General features: G+C 35.9%; 3 protein-coding genes across 3 annotated transcripts; 2 read left to right on the top strand and 1 right to left on the bottom strand.

The window, feature by feature from the left end:
- Positions 1-399: 399 nt before the first annotated feature.
- LOC125215738 (zinc finger CCCH domain protein) lies at positions 400-9,128 on the top strand. Its single transcript, XM_048117272.2, has 12 exons — positions 400-536; positions 991-2,386; positions 4,824-4,831; positions 5,234-5,409; positions 5,994-6,054; positions 6,195-6,293; positions 7,012-7,106; positions 7,222-7,335; positions 7,498-7,565; positions 7,910-8,020; positions 8,326-8,563; positions 8,704-9,128. The coding sequence occupies exons 2-12, from the start codon at positions 1,011-1,013 to the stop codon at positions 8,812-8,814; spliced, it is 2,457 nt and encodes an 818-aa protein (XP_047973229.1). The 5' UTR covers positions 400-536; positions 991-1,010; the 3' UTR covers positions 8,815-9,128.
- Positions 9,129-15,281: 6,153 nt separating this feature from the next.
- LOC125201680 (smr (Small MutS Related) domain-containing protein) lies at positions 15,282-18,133 on the top strand. Its single transcript, XM_048099895.2, has 5 exons — positions 15,282-15,546; positions 15,642-16,333; positions 16,940-17,349; positions 17,548-17,617; positions 17,727-18,133. The coding sequence occupies exons 2-5, from the start codon at positions 15,711-15,713 to the stop codon at positions 17,788-17,790; spliced, it is 1,167 nt and encodes a 388-aa protein (XP_047955852.1). The 5' UTR covers positions 15,282-15,546; positions 15,642-15,710; the 3' UTR covers positions 17,791-18,133.
- Positions 18,134-20,441: 2,308 nt separating this feature from the next.
- CXE18 (carboxyesterase 18) lies at positions 20,442-21,644 on the bottom strand. The gene has a single exon (XM_048113476.2). The coding sequence runs from the start codon at positions 21,541-21,543 to the stop codon at positions 20,533-20,535; it is 1,011 nt and encodes a 336-aa protein (XP_047969433.1). The 5' UTR covers positions 21,544-21,644; the 3' UTR covers positions 20,442-20,532.
- Between the last annotated feature and the right edge of the window lie 1,335 nt (positions 21,645-22,979).

The following is a 22,979-nucleotide window of genomic DNA, read 5'->3' as shown; positions in this document are numbered from 1 at the left end:
GTGGTATTTGTTGACATTTTGTTAATCTTGTGGATTAGTGGCCCATATTGCATCTCATTTCTCAATTTAGCTAAATAATCTCAACCTAACAACACCCTATATATATATACGTAATTAACTTTTATCTTTATTATCTTTTAAATTTTATATTTTACTATAGTATATTTTATTTTTTTTATTTCTTTTCAATCTAAGATTGTAACTCACTAAATATCATTTTCTGAAAGCATATTTTCAAAATTAAGAAACAATTTTTTTAATGTAACGAGATTCAGGTGAAAGTATCGATAATGAAAGGACGAAATAAATCTTATTGTAAGTACGGAGATTTTGGAAAAGTAGATTATTTGATTGGGATGAAGGTATTTACTTATTACTATTATTTAATTTATTCACTTTTATTAGTACTCCGTATTTACAACCGACTCCATTTTTGGGCAATCTCATTTAATCTTGCGAAGAAACCACCCAATATATAAGAGTAAGAAAAAGCAGAAACCCACTCCCTTCTACGTCCCCAAATCGCCACTACGGAGGTAAGTTTTACCTAAATTTACTCATTTCCTTATCGTTTCAATGCACAATTTTGAATACGCATACCGTTTTTGCTTCAAAGTTGTAATTGCATTACTGTTTCCATGGATCCTAACTTGATTTTGTATATAATTGGTTGAAGACCCTGCCTTGCTACTCGCCGCTAAATTTCTCAAACTTGCTCCGATCACTACTTTTTAATTCGATTAACATTCTTCCAATTGAAGCATCTTTTCCTAAAATTCGTGCTTTACAATTTTCCTCTTTGTCCTATGTTTTCGAAAGTAATTGGTTGAAGGTTCTCACCGTGTTTCTCAGCAAATCCGTAAAAGCTGGATTCCTATGAAAAGATATGGTGGAATTTATGGGCTCATCGGAGACTGTGGCTAATATTTTACTTTAATGCATGTGTCAGCTGTCAATTACTCTAACTATGTGCTTTTCTTTTTAATTTAGGTTTTTTATTTGATTGAAATATGAGTGGAACTCCTAATAGAAGGCCCCATGAAGATGGGGGCAATGGCAGCAGCAGCAATACTGGTGGTAGTGTCAATCACGGTCACCCCTCTGTTTCAAAGTATCCACATGATGACCAGGGAACATATTCTGGTACAGGTGGGAAGGTTGTTGTGTCGTCCAGGCATGACTACCATGCTCCCTATGACGTGGGCCAGGAAGGTCGCATGCCTAAGATTGCACCGCGTAACAATGAGTCTCGTGATGCAGAGCGGAGATCTCCGTTGCTTCCTAATATGTTATTCAGGGTGCCGACACCAAATGATTCACACTCTGATCATGTTGGTTCAGAGACCAGGATGGAGTTCCGGGATTCTAAGGACAGCACCAAGGAGAGTAAGGTTGAGAATCGCAACATGAAGCCTGAGTCCAGGGAGTTGCCGCAGACTGCCAAATCTGATAAATATGATAGCAGAGGTGATGATAGTAAAGAATCAAAACATGAAAGAGACACATATTCTGAACCTAAGGGCAATGAGAAGCTAGATAAGGATGGTTATACTGGATCCAGCAGCCAGTTGAATTGGAAAGATGTGAAAGAACAACACCGTCTGAAACAATATCCTGATGTCCCAGGAGGAAACGTTGAAACCTGGCAAACATCCAGAAGTAGCTTGCATGGCCCAGTCGATGCTGGTAAGGAAGGTTCACATGTTGATGACAAGGACTTTGCTGAAGCTCGTGAAGCAGTTGGGGAGAACAAGGTCGATACAAAAGTTGATGACAAGTTTAAGGAAAAAGATAGAAAGCGGAAAGAAGTGAAACACTGGGATTTAGGGGAAAGAGATAAAGAAAGAAGTGATCGACGGAACACCGTGCAGCATGCTAATAACAGTAATGAAAATAAAGATATGGGAAGGGAGGAAAGAGAGTCTGAGAGGCGGGGAATTGAAAAGAAAGACCCTCATAAAGAGAAGGAAAAATTGAATGAAAAAGATAATGTGAAGAAGGAGTTATGGAATGGGTCGGACAAAGAGGCTCCTCCTCACAATGAGAAGGAGCTCATAGAAATTCCAGGAAAATCTAGTGAACAGGAAAACTCCACTTTAGAACCAATGAAGAAAGATCATGATAACTGGAAAAATGTTGAAAGGGAGGCAAGAGAGAAAAAGAAGGAAAGAGATGTTGATTTAGAATCAGATAGACCTGATAAACGCAATAGGTATAATGAAAAAGATCTAGAAGACAGTATGCATGTTGAAGGAGGCACTGAACGGGAAAGAGAAGTTTTCAATTGTGGGGTTCAGCAGAGAAAAAGAATGCTGCGGCCGAGAGGTAGTCCTCAATTGGGGAATCGTGATTCGAGATTTAGATCTGGTGCCAATGATAATGAAGGGTATGGTTTTATTATCTTTCCCTTTCCGCTGTGACAGCTTTAAATTCTGAGTGCATTTGTTACATGAAAGTGGGAGCTTTTGAGAAAAATCACCATTTTAAGTTTAGCGCATATTTTTTCCATCTGATTGGTATATGAACCATTAATGCTTCTCATATGTTTATATATCCATATATGGTATTGGAGTTGTAAGGAAGAGTAAAAAATTATAGCCCTTGGGGGGAGCTTCCACTGTGGATGAGCGAAAAAGAAAAATTGCCAAACTTCTTATCTGTGTCTATTTTCATCTAAAAGTTGTTTTTTTCTAATTGTATAGAATCCAATCAACACTTTATGCATGAAATCTAGTATGATAATAAGGACATCTCCATGTACTGCATGTCTGCATCATATTTGCTTATGCACTGAATTGAGTCCTTTGCTGTAAACCATTACCAGCCCCTCTAAGATTATTTTTTAAAATGAATGTTATAATTAAGTTTTTCATTCATTGACTATTTCCAATATGCTTATTACAAATGCTAACTTAAAGTATTTTGGTTTCTGCTTATTACTCTAGGGTTACCTATTAATGATGAAATATTATTTCAATTAAATGAAATAAATTATCAATTATTTTATGATGAAACATGATATAGGGGAAGGAATCTGAAGGTAAAAGTGGGGATAAAATGAATTCCGAGTGCTACGTGGACCTTTTCTGTTAGTAAATTAAAGTTGTGGTAGAAGTGATACTGCCAAAAATGAGGCCAGTCATTGTTGGTTGGAGTTGTGTGGAGGCCCTAATATTTAATAGACTATTGTGTCAAAGTCTTACTCCTAGACTCATGCCACTTTGTCAATTATTTTGATACTAACTGAGTTATATTATTCAAGAGTTGATGCCATGGAAATAAACCTATACTATCATCAAATTTTTTAAGATCAAGCAGACATCAAACCTGATATGGATTGGGATATGACGAAAGGACCCATTGGATGTATTGATTCATCAAAACCTATATATATGAGAACGGTTGCACTGAACCTATAAATGAATGCTACACTCAGCAAATATTGCTAATTGCTTAATAGGTTCAGTGCAAGAGTTTTCTCGCAGTTATCACAATGAGATGTTTTTATAAGAACCGTACCCTATATATGTATATATGCTACGATAGTCATGCTAACATATGCAGTTGATTTAACTCTTACATGTTTGGGCTGTGTAATTCAGAGGGGCCGTGCTGGGCGTGAATTTTAGATCAGAATGAAGAAGCATTTATACGCGCTAAATGACCAGTGTTCAGTTTTAGTAATTCTTTAATATAGTTAAACAACTCTTTTCTTTTGACCAGTGTTCAGTTTTAGTAACTCTTTATTCTTTAATAAAGTTAAGTAATTCTTTTCTTTTTCCCATTCAGTGATTATGACCGTCAATTTAAACCCAAATCTAATGATCAAATCAAATGAAAATATTTCGGGTCTCGAAGAAAGTAAAATAGGCTTGGCATTTTCCTTGTCAGAAATTTCATTGAACTCTCTTTCGCTTTCTATCAAAAAGTTTCTTCTTCTCAGGGTTAACATATGTTCCGGTAAGTTGATTTGATCTTCTTTACCTAAATTAGATTAATTCCATATTTGTTTGTACGAAATCGGCCTGATAGAATTTTTGTAATGTATGCTTATGCACTTTGTCTGGGATGTGGGATGTCTGAAAGGGAGGGAGAGAATTGATGGTATTGTGATCTTAAAATTCAGCAGCTCCCCACTGTCAAATCATCGGAGAGGGGAATGAGTGTGAGTGGAACATTGTTTGTTAGATAAGTTGCATAAAAGATAAGATATTCATAGGTAAAAATAGCGAGATAAATTCATGGTCATTTTTTTTATTAACAAAGAATTTGTGCTCCCGATTGCCTTCTTTTAGGGAATTTTTGGTTAGAATTGAGTTGCATTCAACTAACTACAGAAACATTCAAGATAAAAGAAATATATCCCGAAGCATTTTTATGCTTTCCTTAATATTGTTTGGTTAGTTGTAGAGACCCCCTGCTCCCCGACCACCCAAAATAAGACAGCTTGTACTTCATTTTTATAGATTAAAATGATATAAACCCCTTCCTGGAGAAAAGACAGAATTTACTATTGGATCCTACATCGCTCTAATATTCTGTCCATCCCTTCTCTGATTGGTCAGATGATGATTAGCCCATGCAATTCTGCACATTATATAAACTTTGATGATTTGATTAAGCATGAGTAATTGAGTAGCATGGTGATTTGTTTTACTTGCATTTTGCATTTTGCTTATTATAAGTTCCCCTGATTAATCATAACATGTATCTACAGTTTAATGCTGTGATGCACCAAGACTTAATTTTCTTGTTTTGCTTCTCTTGCAGTGATGTTCCTAACTTTTTTCTGTTTTGTTTGGTTTGTTTTGACCTTTGTGCAGGTCACAAGGTAATGCTCAAATAGGACTGGATGATTGTTAACGTTCCATTTGCACAATTGACTTGGATTTCTGGTTTGCTTTTCATTTTCTGTTAGATGAGTACTTCATGAATGACAGGACGATAAGAACTCCTTGATAAGCTGATCCCATTCAGCAGTAGTGTTAATTTCGCTTGAATTTGGCTTTCCTTGGATTCTATAAAGCAGTAATTTCATTGTATCTTGAATAGTCGGAGGCTGGCACCTCAAATAGCACAAGTTTCCTCTGGATATTTGCTTTTTTCTCATGCTGTTTCAATACTACATATGCTATTGAAATTTGAATATACCATGTTGCACTCTTTATGATTTTCTATGAAATTTCCTGTTGCATCGTAGTGCCTATCTGGAATTTATGATTTCCATTTGCAGGTAAAACTGGTGTGTCCTATGTTGTTTATAAAATTGGTGAGTGCATGCAAGAACTCATAAAATTGTGGAAGGAATATGAATCATTGCAAGCTGATAAAGCATGTGATGGCGCTCAAAATGGACCTACTATAGAAATTTGCATACCAGCAGAACATGTTACTGCTACTAATCGCCAGGTAAGATGATTATATAATTTCCTTTTACTCTTACTTATTGTGACCCCACTCACTGCTGTTTGAACTTTATAAATTCTATTTGTATTTCTGAATCTCCTACTACAGGTTAGTTAGAATTTTGAACCCTGAGATGTTTATGCCTTCATTTCTCATGCTTTTGTCCAGTTCAATCATTAAAAACTCATTTCTTCTATGCGATTTTCTTATATTTTGGCTGTTGTATTATTTGTGAATGAACTGCTTTATTTTAGCTTTGTAGTCAAAATTAAAAGCAGACTAAGCTTTCTGTTTGCATTTCTGAATCGCCTACCAGTAAATTATATTCCTCCTACATGCATTCAAACTGTGTATAAGCATAAGATACAAGCTTTAATAAGTTTGGGGAGGCTTCATATTGAAGGACCTAACTGTGGGTAGCACCCAGATTTTATATCTTCTCTGATTGACAAACTGAATGGTTAGTAGCTTAAATTCTTCATCAAATGATGCATTGACTAATGAAGAGGCTAAATTTCCCTGGAAAATTCCATCCTTACCCTAACGTAAATTCCATTATTCTGAGCTCCTAAATGTTGCCTGTGCAGGTTAGAGGTGGACAGCTTTGGGGGACTGATGTGTATACAGTGGATTCTGATTTGGTGGCTGGTATGCTCAGTGACATATATTTCAGCTTTCTTTCTTTTCTGTTCTTATTTTTTACTGGGGTACAGCTTCCGTATGTTGTATAAACCATAGCCCATAGGTACATGATGTGACTTTGACTAACATTATGCACTCTTGTTTAGTTCTTATGCATACAGGATATTGTCGCCCAACGGCTTCTCCCCCTCCATCTGCTACTCAGGAGTTAAGGGCTACTATCAGAGTGCTGCCACCACAAGATAGTATGTGCAATATATAACCAGTCAAAAATAGTTCTTGAAACAGATGTTTGCTTAAGTCCTAATTTTCGATAGTTAAATGTAATGCATGTCAATGTAAAACTTTCTTTCACACTGGGTCAATAGAATTATCATTACATGGGGACAAGAGGGAAGCGGATGCCCACTATTAAGTATCATTGAGGAGAGCAAGTATGTTTGAGGATTTGGAGAATTGTGATGGATGGATTGCCTGATCATAACACAGTTTACCTGGCTTATAGCACTGGTGGCTAGTGAATCGTCTGTCATCCTATTAATGCTTCCATTATCCCAATTTACATAAACTTTATCTATAGTAATATAATACTATCTGTTGTTATACCTGAAGTAAATTAATAGACATCGAGGCTCCTTATGTGAAGAAATGTGGATGGATAGAACTTAGTATTTAGTGAAGCTTGTTAAGCCAGTACACATTATGTTGACTAGTATCTCTCTCTGTGTGCTATACATGTAAATTTTCAAAGACAAATACACAGCTACAGTCATTGCAAACCTTACTATTTGTGCACTTATTGGTCTGTACTTTTTCCATTGAAGATTTGTTGCTTTGCTAAACAGCATCTTTTTCGTTGCGAGGAAATTAACATGTTTAATTTAAGATAGTGAATTTGTCTATTCTATCTCTCTGAGGGTTCTACCCGCGTTTTAATTGAATCTATTTCATGAAATATGTCAGGTTATAATTCTACACTGAGGAATAATGTCCGGTCGCGTGCATGGGGTGCTGCGATTGGCTGCAGTTATCGTGTTGAGCGGTGTTGCATTGTAAAGGTTGTTTTTGTGCATTTCCATGTTTGCCTTTGCTCTCACACTCTCACTCTCTCACTCTGCTATATACTCCTACTTGTAACTTATTTGCATGTATTGATGTATGCTTCTGTATCAGAAAGGAGGTGGGATTATTGATCTTGAACCTTGTCTTACACACTCATCAACTATGGAGCCTACTTTAGCTCCAGTTGCAGTGGAGCGCACAATGACTACTAGAGCCGCAGCTTCGGTAATTGCATCATGATGTCGTATCTAAGCACACACTTTGTTTTTTATTGTTAAGGAATGCCTTACTTTCTATGTCCTTGTGAGTAGCTTAATTAAAAAAAAACCCTCAGCCCCCAAAATAAACATAAAATTAGAATAAATAAATGTCCACCTTTTTTTCCAGAATGCATTACGCCAGCAAAGGTTTGTGCGTGAAGTAACAATTCAGTTCAACCTCTGCATGGAGCCTTGGTATGTTTGTGCTTTTCAGCAGTACTATTTGAACTCTTCTAGGGCTTTGTGTATCAAGTTTTCTATGATCACCATTATTAGCCTTGTTTGATTAGCATTGTACTTGTCAATGGCTGGATTTGTTGCATTGTTCCAAATTATTATACTTGGGAAAATTAAATTAAAGTTAACACTGTCAAATTATATACACACTTCTTTTTAAGATTGTTTGTTCTGGTAACAATTGTGTCATAAGTATTCCTGGTGAAGTATCTAATAGGCTAAAAGAAGTATAATGATTGTTGTACTACTTTTTATTTATACCTATGACTTTTCCCCTTATTGTTGCTTTCTGGTATATTTAGGTTGAAATACAGCATTAGTGCTGTTGCTGACAAGGGTCTGAAAAAGTCCCTCTTTACATCTGCACGCCTAAAGAAGGGAGAAGTGCTATATGTAGAGACTCATTCTCGCAGGTACATGATTTGGGTTAAAATAAATTAAATGTCATTAGATTTTCTACCTTCTAGTTTGATTTCCCTACCAACAAGATTTTATTATATTACTTGTCAAGTCTTTTTTCCATTCATATGCTGCATGATCATAGAAATGACTCTTGGGGTGGACAGCACATATATAAATATTGTGATAGTATATCTGACACGGCTGTCATGTTCTTTTCAGTTTATAAGTTGTGAGGGATGAGTTGATTGTTTTTCAAGATGAACAACAGTGTTATCCACCATCACTATCTCATCTTATTTAATGGAGCTATTTTTAGGTATGAACTTTGCTTTAATGGAGAAAAAGTAGTAAAAGCTGCAACAGCATCTCATGCACATGGATCTGAAACTGGAAAACCTCAAACTAACAATGCGCATTCCGTTAATGGTGAACGGAGTGGTGTGGATGGTGAAAGCACTGTGGTAGACATATTCCGATGGTCTCGCTGTAGGCGTCCTCTTCCTCAGAAAAGTATGCAGAGTATTGGAATTCCGTTGCCTCTTGAACATGTAGAGGTAATCTTCTTGTGCCGTTTCTTTGTCGCTGTAGGCGTCCTTTTCCTCAGAAAATTATGCAGAGTATTGTTGGTTATGATATGAAATGTCCACAACATAAGCTATTATTTATGTTGCAAATTTGTATTTGGTCTGGCCAGGTTTTGGAGGATAATCTGGAGTGGGATGAGATAGCTTGGTCGCAAACTGGTGCCTGGATTGGTGGCAAAGAATACAATCTTGCTCGTGCACATTTTCTTTCCCAAAGATAGATGTGTGTTGGATGTGCTGAACACAGCATGCGTTCCTCTTTCTGAGGGGATTTATAGATAGCGAACTCAATGCTGTAAGTCGGTAGTTTTAGAAGCCAAATTATACTTGCTGCATATGGTTTGGTTTGAGACACTCTTCTCTTGTTTTCTAGTTCATGTTGTTTGTTTTTGTACAATACAACATCCTTCAAATGTTCAGGTAGTATATTAAGCCCAGGTCGGGTTATAAGATTCTGCCGCATTGTGCGGACGGATGTACTTTAGATAAACTCAGTCTTTTCTTAGTTTGAAAATGGAAAAGGGCGTTGATGAAATGATAGGGAAGGAAAATAGTTTACAGTTGAGGTGAATAGTGTGACATTTGAGGCAAAGAAAATGGGAGTGATTGCATCTAATATGATACTACTCCATCCGTTCCGTTCGGGAAATGTTGTCTAGTTTGCCATTTTTGGTAAATGGACCTCACTTTCCATTAACTTATTACACTCACATTTATTATAAAAATTAATATATAAATGTGGGACCTACATTTAATTAATTTTTCCCATCCATTTTTCTTCACATTTCTTAAAAACTCGTACCGAGTCAAACTTGGATAATAGTTTAGGACAGACGGAGTATGAATTTTTTATTGATTTTGAGTTTTCTGTTTGTTGGTTAATATATTTTCCTATAGCTAATATAAAATTGTTGAAGACTTTTCTCGGTAACTCTTATTGACTCTGATGTTGATAGTTGTTGAAAATATAAAATATAGAAAATGGAATTTGAGTTAAATTCACAACTCCATCTGCGAATAGAAGTCCTATTTTTCCATTTTGGTTTGTTTGCTAATAGGAGTCCTGGTTCATAATTAATATAAATGGTAAAGAGATCTCGCATTGAACTAATTCATTTCACTCACATATCATTTAAAATTAATATATACAAGTATTTTTTCATTTTGGTCTGTTTGCTAATAGGAGTCCTGGTTCATAATTAATATAAATGGTAAAGAGATCCCGCATTGAACTAACTCATTTCACTCACATATCATTTAAAACTAATATATACAAGTGAAACTCATATTCCAATAACTTTCTTCCATCCACTTTTTTTAATATTTCTTAAAATTCATATCGAAAAGAAACGAGACTCCTATTTATAAACGGAAGGAGTATAGGTTAATTAGCACACTAGCTCGTACTATTATCTTAGGGCATGCTTGGTATGATGGAATGGAATGGAGGTTGGAATGAAATGTCAATTTTATTGGATTTCCTTTGCATTTTCATCCATTCACTCATTCATTCCATCACACCAAACAAATGAATAGAATGGAAGTAGAAATCACATTCCATTTCATCATACCAAGAAGCCCCTTAGACTCTTAGTCCCGGAGGTCATGCTTGTCACATTTACCAATTATTTGAGAGGTTATAGTATGAAATATGGCTTGGAGGAGAACATAATTTAAGGATATAATGTTAGAGTTCATATTAAAATCGTATTGAAGGACGTAACATTAAAGTTTATATTGAAAATCATATTTATATAGAAGGATATAATGCTGGAGTTCATATCAAAATCGTCTTAAAGGACATAATGTTAAAGTTTATATTGAAAATCATACTCCCTCCGTCCCGCTTTAGCAGTCTCATTGACTTTTCTACACTCGTTTTGTAAAAATGATAATAAATAGTTAAAGTGGAGAAATAATAAAGTAAAAAAGAGAATAATATAGAGAAGAGTCTTATCTACATTATTCTCTTTTTTACTTTATTATTTCTCCACTTTAACTATTTATTATCATTTTTACAAAACGAGTGCAGAAAAATCAATGGGACTGCTAAAGCGGGACGGAGGGAGTATTTTATAGTACTGTTTTGTATTGTAAAACTTAGTTTTATGCATTTGTGAGAATAAATTTATTTATCAGATGATTTGTCAGTTATCATGTTGATTCAATTCATAGAAAAATAGGAGTAATTGATAATAGAATAAATAGTCCTTCTATATTATAGATTGATCGATAGACTATATTTACGTGTTGCCATGTAAACTAAATTAAAGATCTCAGTAAGTATTCATTTCTAAATCTATGCAAGTCACACTACCCCTTTGTGACTCATGACCTATTGGTTAGAAGAGAAACGTCTTAACAACTGAGTTGCATTTCATCGTCAAGTAACATTGAGTATGTTGGTAATATATTACTTTGACTTGTCAATATGTGCGCGCTTTTTATTATCCAATACCATAACATTTCGATAACAATGGTCAATATTCAAGTATGACTAGTATCGTTAAGTAATAGAATCGCATCATGGTTTGCAAGAGCTGATGTTGTCCCCATGAAATATTCTATTCAAAGTTTTATTGTATAGAAATCTAGCTAACTGGAATTAATAGTAATACAATAAATAAAGGTCATTAGAAATCTTAACACTCTTTTAAAAAATAAAGTAATTATATTAAGACAGGTCAACAAACTTAATTAATTAATGAATATATAATCATGTTATACACAGAGAATTGATTTAAACTAAAAAAGTCAGGATCAAACTTAATAGCGACTCTTTAAATATGGAGGATAATCAGATCATAATACATGTAGTATATTGCATGAACAATAAATATGCATTAGATGTATACTACATATACATTTGAATATAAACATGAAAATAAAATAATGAGACAAATAGTGTTCCTAGCTCTTCAAAATTTTCAAAGTTGGACTATTTTCTGTCTCCTAGATTTAGAACTTTGATATTATTCCACGTTCATACTCTTGCGCAAGAATGCGGATGTAGACCTAAACATACATTTATTCATTTTTAATTCCCTATTCTTCCGTAAGAACACAACACCCACATCTGTGCTCTTCCGCAATGCATGCTCTTATACTATTCATGGATCCCATTATTTTATTATTCAATTTAAATATTTTAATTACGAAAAATATTTTCATAATATTGAAATGCATTCAAAATGCTCGAAACACTATTATAAATTATTAAAAAAATTAAAAATTACATAACTAAAATCCTAAAAATAAAAAATTATATCCGTGGAAATTTAAAGAGAGTTGTTTGGTGTAGTGTGATTTTTTGGATTGAGTGGAGGTATTTGTAGATGAAAATGTGAATTTTGGGGTAAAAATAATGAAAAAATAAATTAAAAGCGAAAACACTGGATATATTTTATTAGGAAGTGGGAAATTTTTTATATTTAAATCTGAAATTTTAGAGTTTCCGAACTTTTTTTTTCAAAAAAATAAAAAGAAAATCCAGCGGCATTGCCGTTGGTCAACTAGAAAATGCCACGTCATCTGCTCGTCGACAAGAGCACGTCCGTACTGTCGGCAAGAGCGCAACGACGAGCATGTCTCTTCCCATGCCGTCGGCAAGAGCGCAGCGACGAACATGTCTCTTCCCATGCCGTCGGCACACTTCCTGTGTGACATCCATGACCTAAAACATGCATCATTTTGCCTATTTAAATATTTTATTGATTTATTTATCATTGCATATTTTTTTTATGTTATTTGGATAATTATGTGTTATATGTATAAGTGTGTATTTGTACGTGAATTTTTGATAGCTAAATTAAATTTGTATGCATGTGTACGTGTAGTAATGTGTGTATATGTGCACGAGATAATATAGTACTACTATTATGTACGTACTTTACACATTTATATATTTTGTTTGGGATAGACTAAGGTTATAATATTAAACAAATATGCATACGTACGTGGCATAGAAAATGAGTATTTTCATGCATTAGTTTGCAGCTCAAGTGTTTACAAAATTACACGTTTTTAGTTACTCACTTATACGTGTTTTCCTTATAAAAATATAACAAATAATAAGTGAGTCACCTAGTTTTGCAGTTGACATGTTTTAGGACTGTAGAGTATATATATTGTTATTTTTTTTCATGAGAATAAAAGAGGGGGAATTTGAGGAAGGTACGGAGTAAAATATTTAGACTTTTGAAGCAACAACTATATATATGAGACTGATAAACGAAGAGAAGGAATCGAGCTTTTGAGTAGTTTACCTATCTTAATCAGGTGTGTATAAATCACACTTTTAATTTTACATATTTTATGTGATTGATTGCTATGTGTTAAATTGAAGTGAATATTTGAATTATATGATGTGAGCCTAAAATAGTTATGTGTTATTTGATATTGATGGTGGAATATTGAATATGTGAGTGGTGCTATGGATATATTTTTATATAGCACTAGAATTATTTGCATCATTGAATTAAAGAGGATATGTGACAGTCTTGCCCTGGGTTCTACGGGCATATTCAATGATAATGGACCTACGGGTCAAAGAAAATGTGCAAAGAGGGGCCTTCGTGGAAAGGTCAAATCAAAGAGGGGCCTTCGTGGAAAGGTCAAATAATTAAAAGGGACCTTTGGGTCGTATACAATGGAAATCCCGGACAGATACTAGGCTTGAACTGTCACAGAATAATAAACTAAATAGAGTGGGATATGCATATGTATATGGAATTAATTTTAATATTTGTTGATAATTGTTATATATATTGGTTAAAGAATATAATTGATTGTTTGGGCTGTGAATTAAAGGTAAGATTTATATACACTGAGTTGTGGCTCATATAAACTACTAATATTTTTCAGGAATAAGATATCAATGATGCGTGGGTTGATGTGAGTTACAGTTATTATAAGGGTCGGCGGCTGACGCATTTTTGGCAATCTTCTCCTCCTCATCTTTTTTGCATATAGATAAATGTATAGTATATAGAGTGGTGAGAGGGTCCCACTACTGTTCAGAATGTTTTGAAATATGTAGTTGATAAATATTGATTTTTGAAATTATATAATATGTGTGTTTTATTTACAATACGTGTGGATTATTTATTTTAAATTTTGAATTTATTTATAGTAAGTGTATAAGTTATAAGGGTTGGGGTGTGACATCCTGCTTTCCCGAAAATGCACCACTGCGCATGCTCATAAACTCGAGTATAAGTATTGACCTTAACCACAAGATTGAAGGTTAAATCCAAATCGGTATTAACAAGTGCAAATCCAAATCGGTAAAGTGACGGCATTAACAAGTGCTTCCGAATATCTCAAAATTTTAGTCCTTTATTTCTAAGGAGTGTTCACTTACAGAACATATCTAGTCCTTTATTTCTAAGGAGTGTTCACTTACAAAACATATCTAAGAGATTCCTATATTTTATCTTTTTTCAATAAATTCTCATACAATTTTTTATTTGTTTCTCTGCTGAAAATTAGAGTTATATACTATTTCTATCTCATAACAAGATCACATTTTGTCATTTCATTCCATTTCATAATGAATCATATTTCATTTCTATCATAAATGTTAAGTAGACCTCACAATCCATCAACTTATGTCATCCACGAACTTATTTCATTTATATTTTATTAGAAACTACTCCATCCATTCTATATTAATAATGTCATTTTACTATTTTGGGAAGTTGATTCATTTATATTTTTAGCAAAAAAGTAAATTAATTTTTTATTTTATTCTATCGTTATCTCTTTTACTTTATTCACTATCTACTTAACAAATAATTCTTAAACTCTGTGTAAAAAAAAAATGCCTCAATTACTAAGGAATGAGGAAGTAATATAATTAAAATTCATAGTCCGCTGACTTTCAATCCACCTTTTTTTATATCTTTTAAAACTTATGTCCACATTAAATATGAAATGACTCTTAATATAAAATGATAGTACGAAAGGAAAATTGTTATCACTTATCTGCAATAAAATTGATTGCGTGTATAGCAAGTATTGTTTCTGTCCTAATAAAAATGAAATATTTTTCATTTTTTGGATTGTCCTATTAAAAATGAAACGTTTCTTAAAATGATACATAACATCATTTCTATTTTTTCATCTCTCTCAGTTTACTCTCTCTTTATCACTCACAAAATAACATTACATCAAATTTTATATCAAAAAATAAATATTTCATTTCCACAAATAGAAATAACTCTATCAATACTTTTTGAGTTGTCCTATTAAAAATGAATCATTTCCTAAAATAGAAATAACTTTATCAATACTTGTCTCTCTCTCTTCTTTAACTCATAAAACAACACTATATAAAATCTCGTGCCAAAAAATAAATATTTCATATTTATTGGGATAGAGCGAATATTTCTTTTTAGAATATCTCAATAAAGTTGAGTTATTTTATTTTTTAATAAAAATAAAATATTAAATCAGTCTTATATTATTTACTTTTTATTATCTTTCCTTGAGTATTTTATTTATTTATTTTATTTTATTTTATTTTTATTGAATCCGCTCAACACTATTTCTTCTATATTTATGCCCAAAAAGTTTGGACGCAAATTTAGCTGAGACGAAGTGAGTATTTTCTTTTAAAAAATCTTGATTAAGTTGAATTATTTTTAAAAAGAAAATTAAAACAATTAATATGCGTGGGCTGACGTATCATCAATTTTCTGGTTAACTGCAACCATTCAACAAAAGAGGAAGAAGCAAAAGGAGGATCTCTCTCATCCGCCGGCTGACTTTTCTGCTCAATCTGTAGATTTTCATCCGGATTTATGGATTTCAACTCTCGCTCCTCTTCCGCCGCCGCTTCCTTCTATACATCTGTTGTTGCTCTTCCATCATCCTCCACCTCCAATTATTTACCTTCAATTCACCCCCTTTCGCTCAGGATACGTCAATCTCCTCTCACCGATCCCTAATAGGTAATTCAAAATCCTTATTGTTTGTTGTGATAGAAAAGATTCTTCTTTTTTACTGCAGCAATCCGCGAAACTCTTCTATTTATGCAATATTGCAGTTGTTCCCTTTCCGTTTTCCCTAAATTGTTCCAAATTGGATAACGGATTTCTACTGAAAGAGAAATAAGATGAGCAGTGGTGGTGCTGGCCACAGAGCTAAGGCTCGTAGCATCTCCGGTTGGACTGATTTTGACCTTAATCAAAGAAGGAAGCAGCAAGGTGCTGCCGACAATCATGATTCCAATCCTTATCCTTCCTTATCAGCCCTAGCTGCACCTAGAAAAAACGAATCCCTTTTAGTTAAACCCTTTTCATCCGTGCTTGCCCCTTCAATTGCTTTTCCTTCCTTGAAAGATGTCAAGAGTAGCAACTCTCCAGCCACCACTTCTACAGCTGAGAACGCTGCCACAGCTAAGTTAGCTTATGGAAAGCTTAAAGATCGCCACCCCTGGGCAGATGAAAGCTTGATTCAGGATGTTTTGGCTGGTGTAAACGACAATGTCGATGAGGCTTTGTCTTTACTAGAAGCAATGGTCATTACTGATAATCATCAAGTTGACAAGAAGGAAGAAGTTGAGTCAAGCTGCAATAATTTTGACTCTGCAGCTGGAAATCACAGACAATCCATGGATGGGGGATCTTCATTACAGTTACTGGATATCATCAAGTCTTTACCCGTTGAACCCGAGCCTGAGTGGGGAGAGGATGATGTCTATCTGATATACCGGAAAGATGCAATAAGGATGACGAGGTAGTACTATGTTTCTTGATTATGGTCACTTTTTGTGCAGCATATAAGTAATGATTCAGACCATTGTCTCATAGCTATGTTCTGTTTCTAGAAACATATTGCATCAGACTGTTTTAGTTTCTTATGTCCTTTGCTTGTTATATTTTTCGTTGTTTTCAAGTTCTGATCCAGTCGAACCATTTCCATCTGAAAGCAACTATTGTCTAATGCTTGTCAGCCGATGACATGACATGGTTAACCTTTTCCATTTTCTGCCTGGTTCTGTTGTGTGTTTTGGTTAGTGGTTGAAGGTGATAAGTAATGATTTGTTTAGCTTAGTAGAATAAAGTACTGACTCAGTGCCATCAAAATGAGATGCCCAAGAAAATGCTCTTTCTGAACTTTCGTTTTCTATTAGCACGTGTAAACCCGAATGATTCCCACTATGTTAATTGACTTATTCAAATGCATTAATGTTGAATTCTTCATGTTGTAGAATAAAATGCCTGCCTGTGCAAATATACCAAAGTTATTACTTGGAAAATGAAAAAGATCCCACTCCCAAACAGGAATTCTCAATAATCTTTTCTTGCCTTTTTATTTAATTGTTCCATCTCATATGATCAGATCAGCATCTCGTCATTCAAAGTCTGCTAATGATGCATACATAAGGGGTGACCATGCAGCCGCTCACCATTTCTCAGTTAAAGCTCAACAAGAATGGGCTGCTGCTGAGAGGCTCAATGCTAAGGCAGCCAAAGAAATTCTGGATTTGAGGAATTGTAAAAATGATCCATGGACATTAGATTTACATGGTCTTCATGCAGCAGAAGCAGTTAAAGCATTGCATGAACATTTAATGAGTGTTGAAACCCTACTATCACCGCACTGTTTAGAAGCACAGCAAGTAATGGTAAAGGAATCCAGCGTGTCAGTTGCTGCATCTGCACAATCATCTGGTCAGCTTGAGATGGAGAAGTTCGGGAGACGGCACCCAACTTCTAGGCAGAGGATTACATTGTTACAAGTTATAACAGGTATGTGCCAGAAAAAAAAAAGAATCCTTTGGAATAAGCGAATAAGGCTGATATTGATAGAAATGTTGCATGCACTTGGTGGTGAAAACAACTTAGAAACCTCTGCAAACTTTAGATATTGGCACTCACTTCTTTTCTGTGTGTAGGTTAGAGTAAGGAATCTGATCTGATACAGTCATATATTTGCATCTCTCGCAGGAAAGGGTAATCATAGCCGGGGATCAGCTGCACTCCCATCAGCTGTCAGAAACTTTCTCAGTGAGAAAGGGTGAGATTTCCTTCTTTCCTATTATACTTTTGGCAGAGGAAGTTTTGAATCAAGATAGTACAGTGGAACAAAATGTCCTGGTATTTGATAACTAGTATACTCTCTGCAGGTATAGTTTCGATGAGACTAGACCTGGGGTTATAATGGTACGACCCAAGTTTCGGTTGCGATGAGCCATTGGTGTCCCATTTGAAAAAGAATAAACTGTGCTACAGTGAGCTGGTGGTATGTGAATATATATTGATTACTATTATGCAATCTAATTTCTCCTATGTTGGGGTTGACTGAACTACCATAAGGAAATTCATTGCTGGAAGCTGCTGTTGTCAGTGGAGGCACATGTAACGAACATACAATATTTATGGTGTGAATTAGTGTTAGCTGAGATAGTACAGTTGGTCATGTTTAGCTAGTTACTCTTACAGATATATCATGAGTTTAGTGGTTTAAACATAGAATACTGTACATGTACTACAAGGTTAGCATTTCAGAACAGGATTTAGTTTTATGACTCAATAGCCCTGAATCATGATTATTTTGTTAGCACTATTAAACCAAGTGATGTTAAGGTAGAGCATGTGTACTCCTTTTTATTGCTACTGGGCCCGAGATATCAGCTTTGGCCCGCACTGTTCACTGCGATTCGGCAAGAATTTAAAAAATGTCAAGTGCCCTGGTTTATCACTTCTGCATTGGGAAGTGCACCATGGACTACAAGTAGATTCCTTAAGTTACCCCTGTTTTTTGTGTCAATACAATTGAATTTACTTCCACTCCCGATTTCATTGTCCATTTGCATCAGAGTTGCAATAAAATATTTCTCTCATGGTGTTTACGGGTTCATGGCGATTGTATTGGTGTTGCTCGGAGCTGTTATAGGAAAACTAATAGTACGATGTTAGCACATCGTTTTAATAGACTCGTTTTTTTTTACTATGTGGTTGAGTGTCGTGATGAAGAATTTGTGACGTTAGCTTGTGGGGACTCTTGTATTTTAAACAATATTGTGCTAGTTTATCTATCTATGTGCATAACGTTCATTTTATGCATGAAATTATGAGATAAGTTGCTGGTAAATATGAAATGCATACAAGTCTCCATCAAGACCCACAAATACAATTTCTGTAAAACAAAAAGACTTTCAGTTGAGGAAATTGATGCAAGTTTGATCACTAGACACCCAAGCATGCTGACAAAATATGACAAAGTATTCTACACACAAGAAACTACCTAAAATGTGTGGTTGATTGTACAAGGTTTTGTGGTGGGATTTGTTGGACAAATCACGAATGTGACCTGAAAGTGAGGCTCTTTCACTACCACGTGCTGGAACGTGCATCGTACCCCAACGTTCAGATCGTTTTTCTTTATGAATCGGTTTACAGATTTGGCCTACCATGCACAATAACTTATCCTTTCATCTTTTTCCATGTCTGATAACCCTACATATATTAACATACCCACCAATGTAAATTCTCTATGTGGGTGTTCATTAGAGTAAGACCGAACAGGGGCGGATGCAGCCCTTTAGTAGGTGGGGCATTTGCCCCTCCTCACCTCTTCCCCTCCCTTCTATATTTATTACAAATTTTCACGTATATATGTAAAATTATATCAAATGCCCCTTCTCAAAAATGAAAATTTTATTAACTTTGCCACTCCTATAATGAATTCCTGGCTACGCCCCTGGTCACCGAAGCATAGCTGAACCGTTGGCTAGTCACCTCTAAATATGGATCATAATATATTATTGAATCGGATAAGAACTAACCATTGGATGAGTCAATCTCCTTGCTGACTTGCTGTGATCAGACAATGGGAGTTTTGTTGCACTTGCATGGTGTACGATCAATTAGAATTGTTAAAAAAGGTTAAAACAAAGAGATGGTGATTAGAAAAAAAATGTTTAGTTTCGTCAGCACTTAGAGGGCATCCACTTTCGAACTTATAGTGTTTGACATAGAACACACTCCCCTCAGCATATAAATTGGGACAAAAGAAGCAGTAGCATTGACAGGCTTGGATCCACTGCTATGTCAAAGAGTACAACACGGAATCCCCATTGAACCCGATTATATGCTTTAGCCATATCCAATATCAGTGTCACATTTGGCGAGGGGTTGCATTTGTCAAGTTCATGTATCACCTCTTGCGCCAAGAGGCGCAAGAGGTGATACATGAACTTGACAAATGCCAAGAGGTGATACATGAACTTGACAAATGCAACCCCTCGCCGAATGTAGCACTGAAATTGGCCAAAGCATATGATTTGTTAAGTGGGGATTCCTATTAAAGGTCTTGAAACAGATGCATCAGCTCATGTTAGTTTTCAATCTTGGTGAACGGTTCTCCAGCATGCTTCTTTAATTCCTCTTGCGGCCTTAGGCGAGGTGACCCCCTTCCGTCTTCTCTTTTTGTGCTTGCAACAGAGTACCTCTCCCGGTCTCTGGATAAGCTCGCCCTTGGCCAGAAAAAAAAATGGCATATTTGACCAAGAGCTATAAAATCATTTTTACCCAAGCAAAACAAACGTCCCTCCACAAAGTGGTTAACTGTCTTGCTCACTAAGAGGTCCAGGACGGATGGCTCAAACTCCATGCTGATGGCCCTTTCTACCGAACGTCTGGTGCCGCGGGAGGGGGTGGTCTGTTCAGGTACCCAAGCGGTAATTTGTTGAGAGCCTTTTGTACCTTTCTGTTACGTGGTGAGACCGGACTCTTTTGTAGCTATTTCAGTTATGAGATAAGAGTATGAATGTGTCTATCCTAATTAAGTAATTATAGCATTATTAGCTTGATTGAAATGGACATTGAGGCCTCCACCCTTCACTTCATGGTTTTTTTTTTATTATTTAAAAAAAAGAAAAGAGTACTAACAGGAAATAGTACATTCTGAATCCAACTAACTAGGTAGAGTTAGACCTTAGACTGTTTGTGGATGAAGCTCTTGAGTTCGGAAACGAGGAGCGTAGATTCAGGAAGCTCAGGAAAAATGTAGAAGGCGTGGAACATGTTGGGGTAGTCGACGAGATAAGCTTCTTTCCCGGATTCAATGAGCCAGTTGTAGTAGCTCATCTGCCAGTCCTTTAGCGAGTCGAACCCCGCCACCACCACCATGGTCGCCGGAAAACTAATATTCGAAATATCAACTGCGTTCGGCCCGCACACATTGATGACCTCATGGTCGCGGTCTGCCCGGGGCATGAACGCCTTCCACATGAACTGCGTCCGGGCAGGGTTGACAATGACGTCCACGCCTTCCAGCTCGATCTCCGATTTCCGGACCTGCTCTCCCCCGAAGAAGGGCTGTATTGCAATCACTCCGAGTACCCTGAGCTCGCCTGGTGGCTCTGCGTGCTGGGCAACGCGCAGAGCCACGTGGTGGGCCAGGTTGCCCCCGGCGCTGTCCCCTGCCACGAAGCAGCGGGACAGGTCGGCCTTCTCCGGGAGGATCCTGCTCCCCTCGGCCTCGAGGAACCGGAGCACGTCGTAGCCGTCGTCGTACTGCGCCGGGTACGGGTGCTCCGGGGCGAGGCGGTAGTTCACCGAGACGACGACGGCCGGGATCGCGCGGGCGAAGCGGCGGCAGACGTCGTCGTAGGCCTTGAAGTCGGGGGAGAGGTAGACGAAGCCGCCGCCGTGGAAGAAGACGAGCACGGGGAGTTTCTGAATATCGGAGTCGCGGGGGACGAAGAGGCGGAACCAGAGGCCGCGGGAGGGGTCCACGGGGACGTCGGAGGTGGCGACGCCGTGGCGGGGCTTGGAGGAGGAGGGTGGGACCTTCAGGATGTAGGTTAGAGTCGAGAAGAGGCGGCGGTTGACGGTGCCGTCGGGGCGCATGGTGGCGTCGGTGACGGCGCTGAGGAAGAAGAGGCTGATGCGCGTCTTGAGAGGGAGCTGAGGTCGGTGTACAGCGGATTTATCCATCACACCCAAATCAATTTCGAATTCAAGATAGATTGGGAGAAAATCAAAATACAATGGAGGGTAGGGATAGGCTGTAGTTGAATTTATTGGTGAAAATATTACCGGCCCACACTTTTTTGCAGTACGAGTATTTAAATCTTACCTGTCGACTGTCGTCCAACCACCCACCAATCGCAATAACACACTTTTCTTCATTATTTTTACCATCAAGTACTCCAACTGCGGACTAATCGGTTGCAAATTGATTGAGTTGTAAATTTTGAGCTAGTCTCTTAGAATTGGACTGATCAAAGCTAAAATTTAACAATGAAAAATAATTTTTTTTACTTTAAATGATTCTTGAATTATATAAATATATATAAAAAATAAATATACTGGAAATAATACTATGATATCAAAAAATTCAATGTAGAAAACAATAAAAAAAAAATCAAAAAGGAATACATATCTCCCCATCGAATAATGAGTAAAATTAGTCATATTTATACTACTCCATATCTTATTAATTTAAGTGAGAGAGTTTTAAAATATATATTCACACTCAAGAATGATTAAATCATAAGCTATTTATCTAAAAAAGATATTCCACTTTTCTTTTTAGTCTCACAATAATATCATATTTTCTTTTCTTTAAAAGATTCTCTCTCATATTAATATATAAAAATATATCATCTCTTTCCACTTAACATACAAAATAATATACACGCGATAAATACATAAATTGATATTATGAATTATTAAATTAACGCAAAGATTCATGGAAGGTAATTTAGGAATTGTTATTTGATAGTACTTGATAGTATCAATTTGTAGCAATTAATGATAATAGGAAAGAAATATATACATGGTTTAGAATTAGAGAATTGGTAGACGCCTAATTTTTAAACATTTGTATCATAGGGAACTAAGGACAGTTGTGAATAAAAGTTAATTCCGAGAGTATTAATTAACTAGAGATAGTATATTAAATAATACTTCCTCATCTCCAATGAGTATGAATAATGGGTTCGGCACGAATTTTAATAATTAAGGAGAAAAGTAAGAGAGAAAGAAAGGGTAGTGAAAATAATGTTAGTGAAAAATGGGATCCACACTATTATAATGGTATAAGTTGTTAATGATAATGGTATGATTTTAAATAAAATGATGTGTAAGGGTAATATGTAATTTGAATTTCCAAAACTAGAAATTTCATACTCCTTCCGTCCCATTTTAGGAGTCATGGTTTACCATTTTTAGGTGTCCCATTTTAGAAGTCACGGTTAGAATATTCCATAAATGGTATTAGGCCCCACATTCCACTAATATTTTATTATAAAACTAATATAAAAAAGTAGGACTCACATTCCACTATCTTTTTTTACCAATTTTCCTTTACATTTCTTAAAATCTGTGCCGAACTCAAATGAGACTTCTAAAGTGGGACGGAGGGAGTA

The sequence above is a fragment of the Salvia hispanica genome, chromosome 2, assembly GCF_029641045.1.
Source record: "Salvia hispanica isolate PSC_SH4W2 chromosome 2, Shi_PSC_v1, whole genome shotgun sequence".
Lineage (NCBI taxonomy): Eukaryota > Viridiplantae > Streptophyta > Magnoliopsida > Lamiales > Lamiaceae > Salvia > Salvia hispanica.
This window is presented reverse-complemented; position numbering and strand designations above follow the sequence as displayed.

What these genes read in the sequence shown, in the direction of transcription:
- LOC125215738 (XM_048117272.2), top strand. Translation starts at nt 1,011, where the DNA reads ATGAGTGGAACTCCTAATAGAAGGCCCCATGAAGATGGGGGCAATGGC. An exon ending in AGCGGTGTTGCATTGTAAAG is followed by an intron (nt 7,107 to 7,221) that starts GTTGTTTTTGTG and finishes CTTCTGTATCAG; the next exon opens with AAAGGAGGTGGGATTATTGA. An exon ending in TGCCTCTTGAACATGTAGAG is followed by an intron (nt 8,564 to 8,703) that starts GTAATCTTCTTG and finishes TGGTCTGGCCAG; the next exon opens with GTTTTGGAGGATAATCTGGA.
- LOC125201680 (XM_048099895.2), top strand. Translation starts at nt 15,711, where the DNA reads ATGAGCAGTGGTGGTGCTGGCCACAGAGCTAAGGCTCGTAGCATCTCC. An exon ending in GATGCAATAAGGATGACGAG is followed by an intron (nt 16,334 to 16,939) that starts GTAGTACTATGT and finishes TCATATGATCAG; the next exon opens with ATCAGCATCTCGTCATTCAA. An exon ending in ATTGTTACAAGTTATAACAG is followed by an intron (nt 17,350 to 17,547) that starts GTATGTGCCAGA and finishes CATCTCTCGCAG; the next exon opens with GAAAGGGTAATCATAGCCGG.
- CXE18 (XM_048113476.2), bottom strand. Translation starts at nt 21,543, where the DNA reads ATGGATAAATCCGCTGTACACCGACCTCAGCTCCCTCTCAAGACGCGC.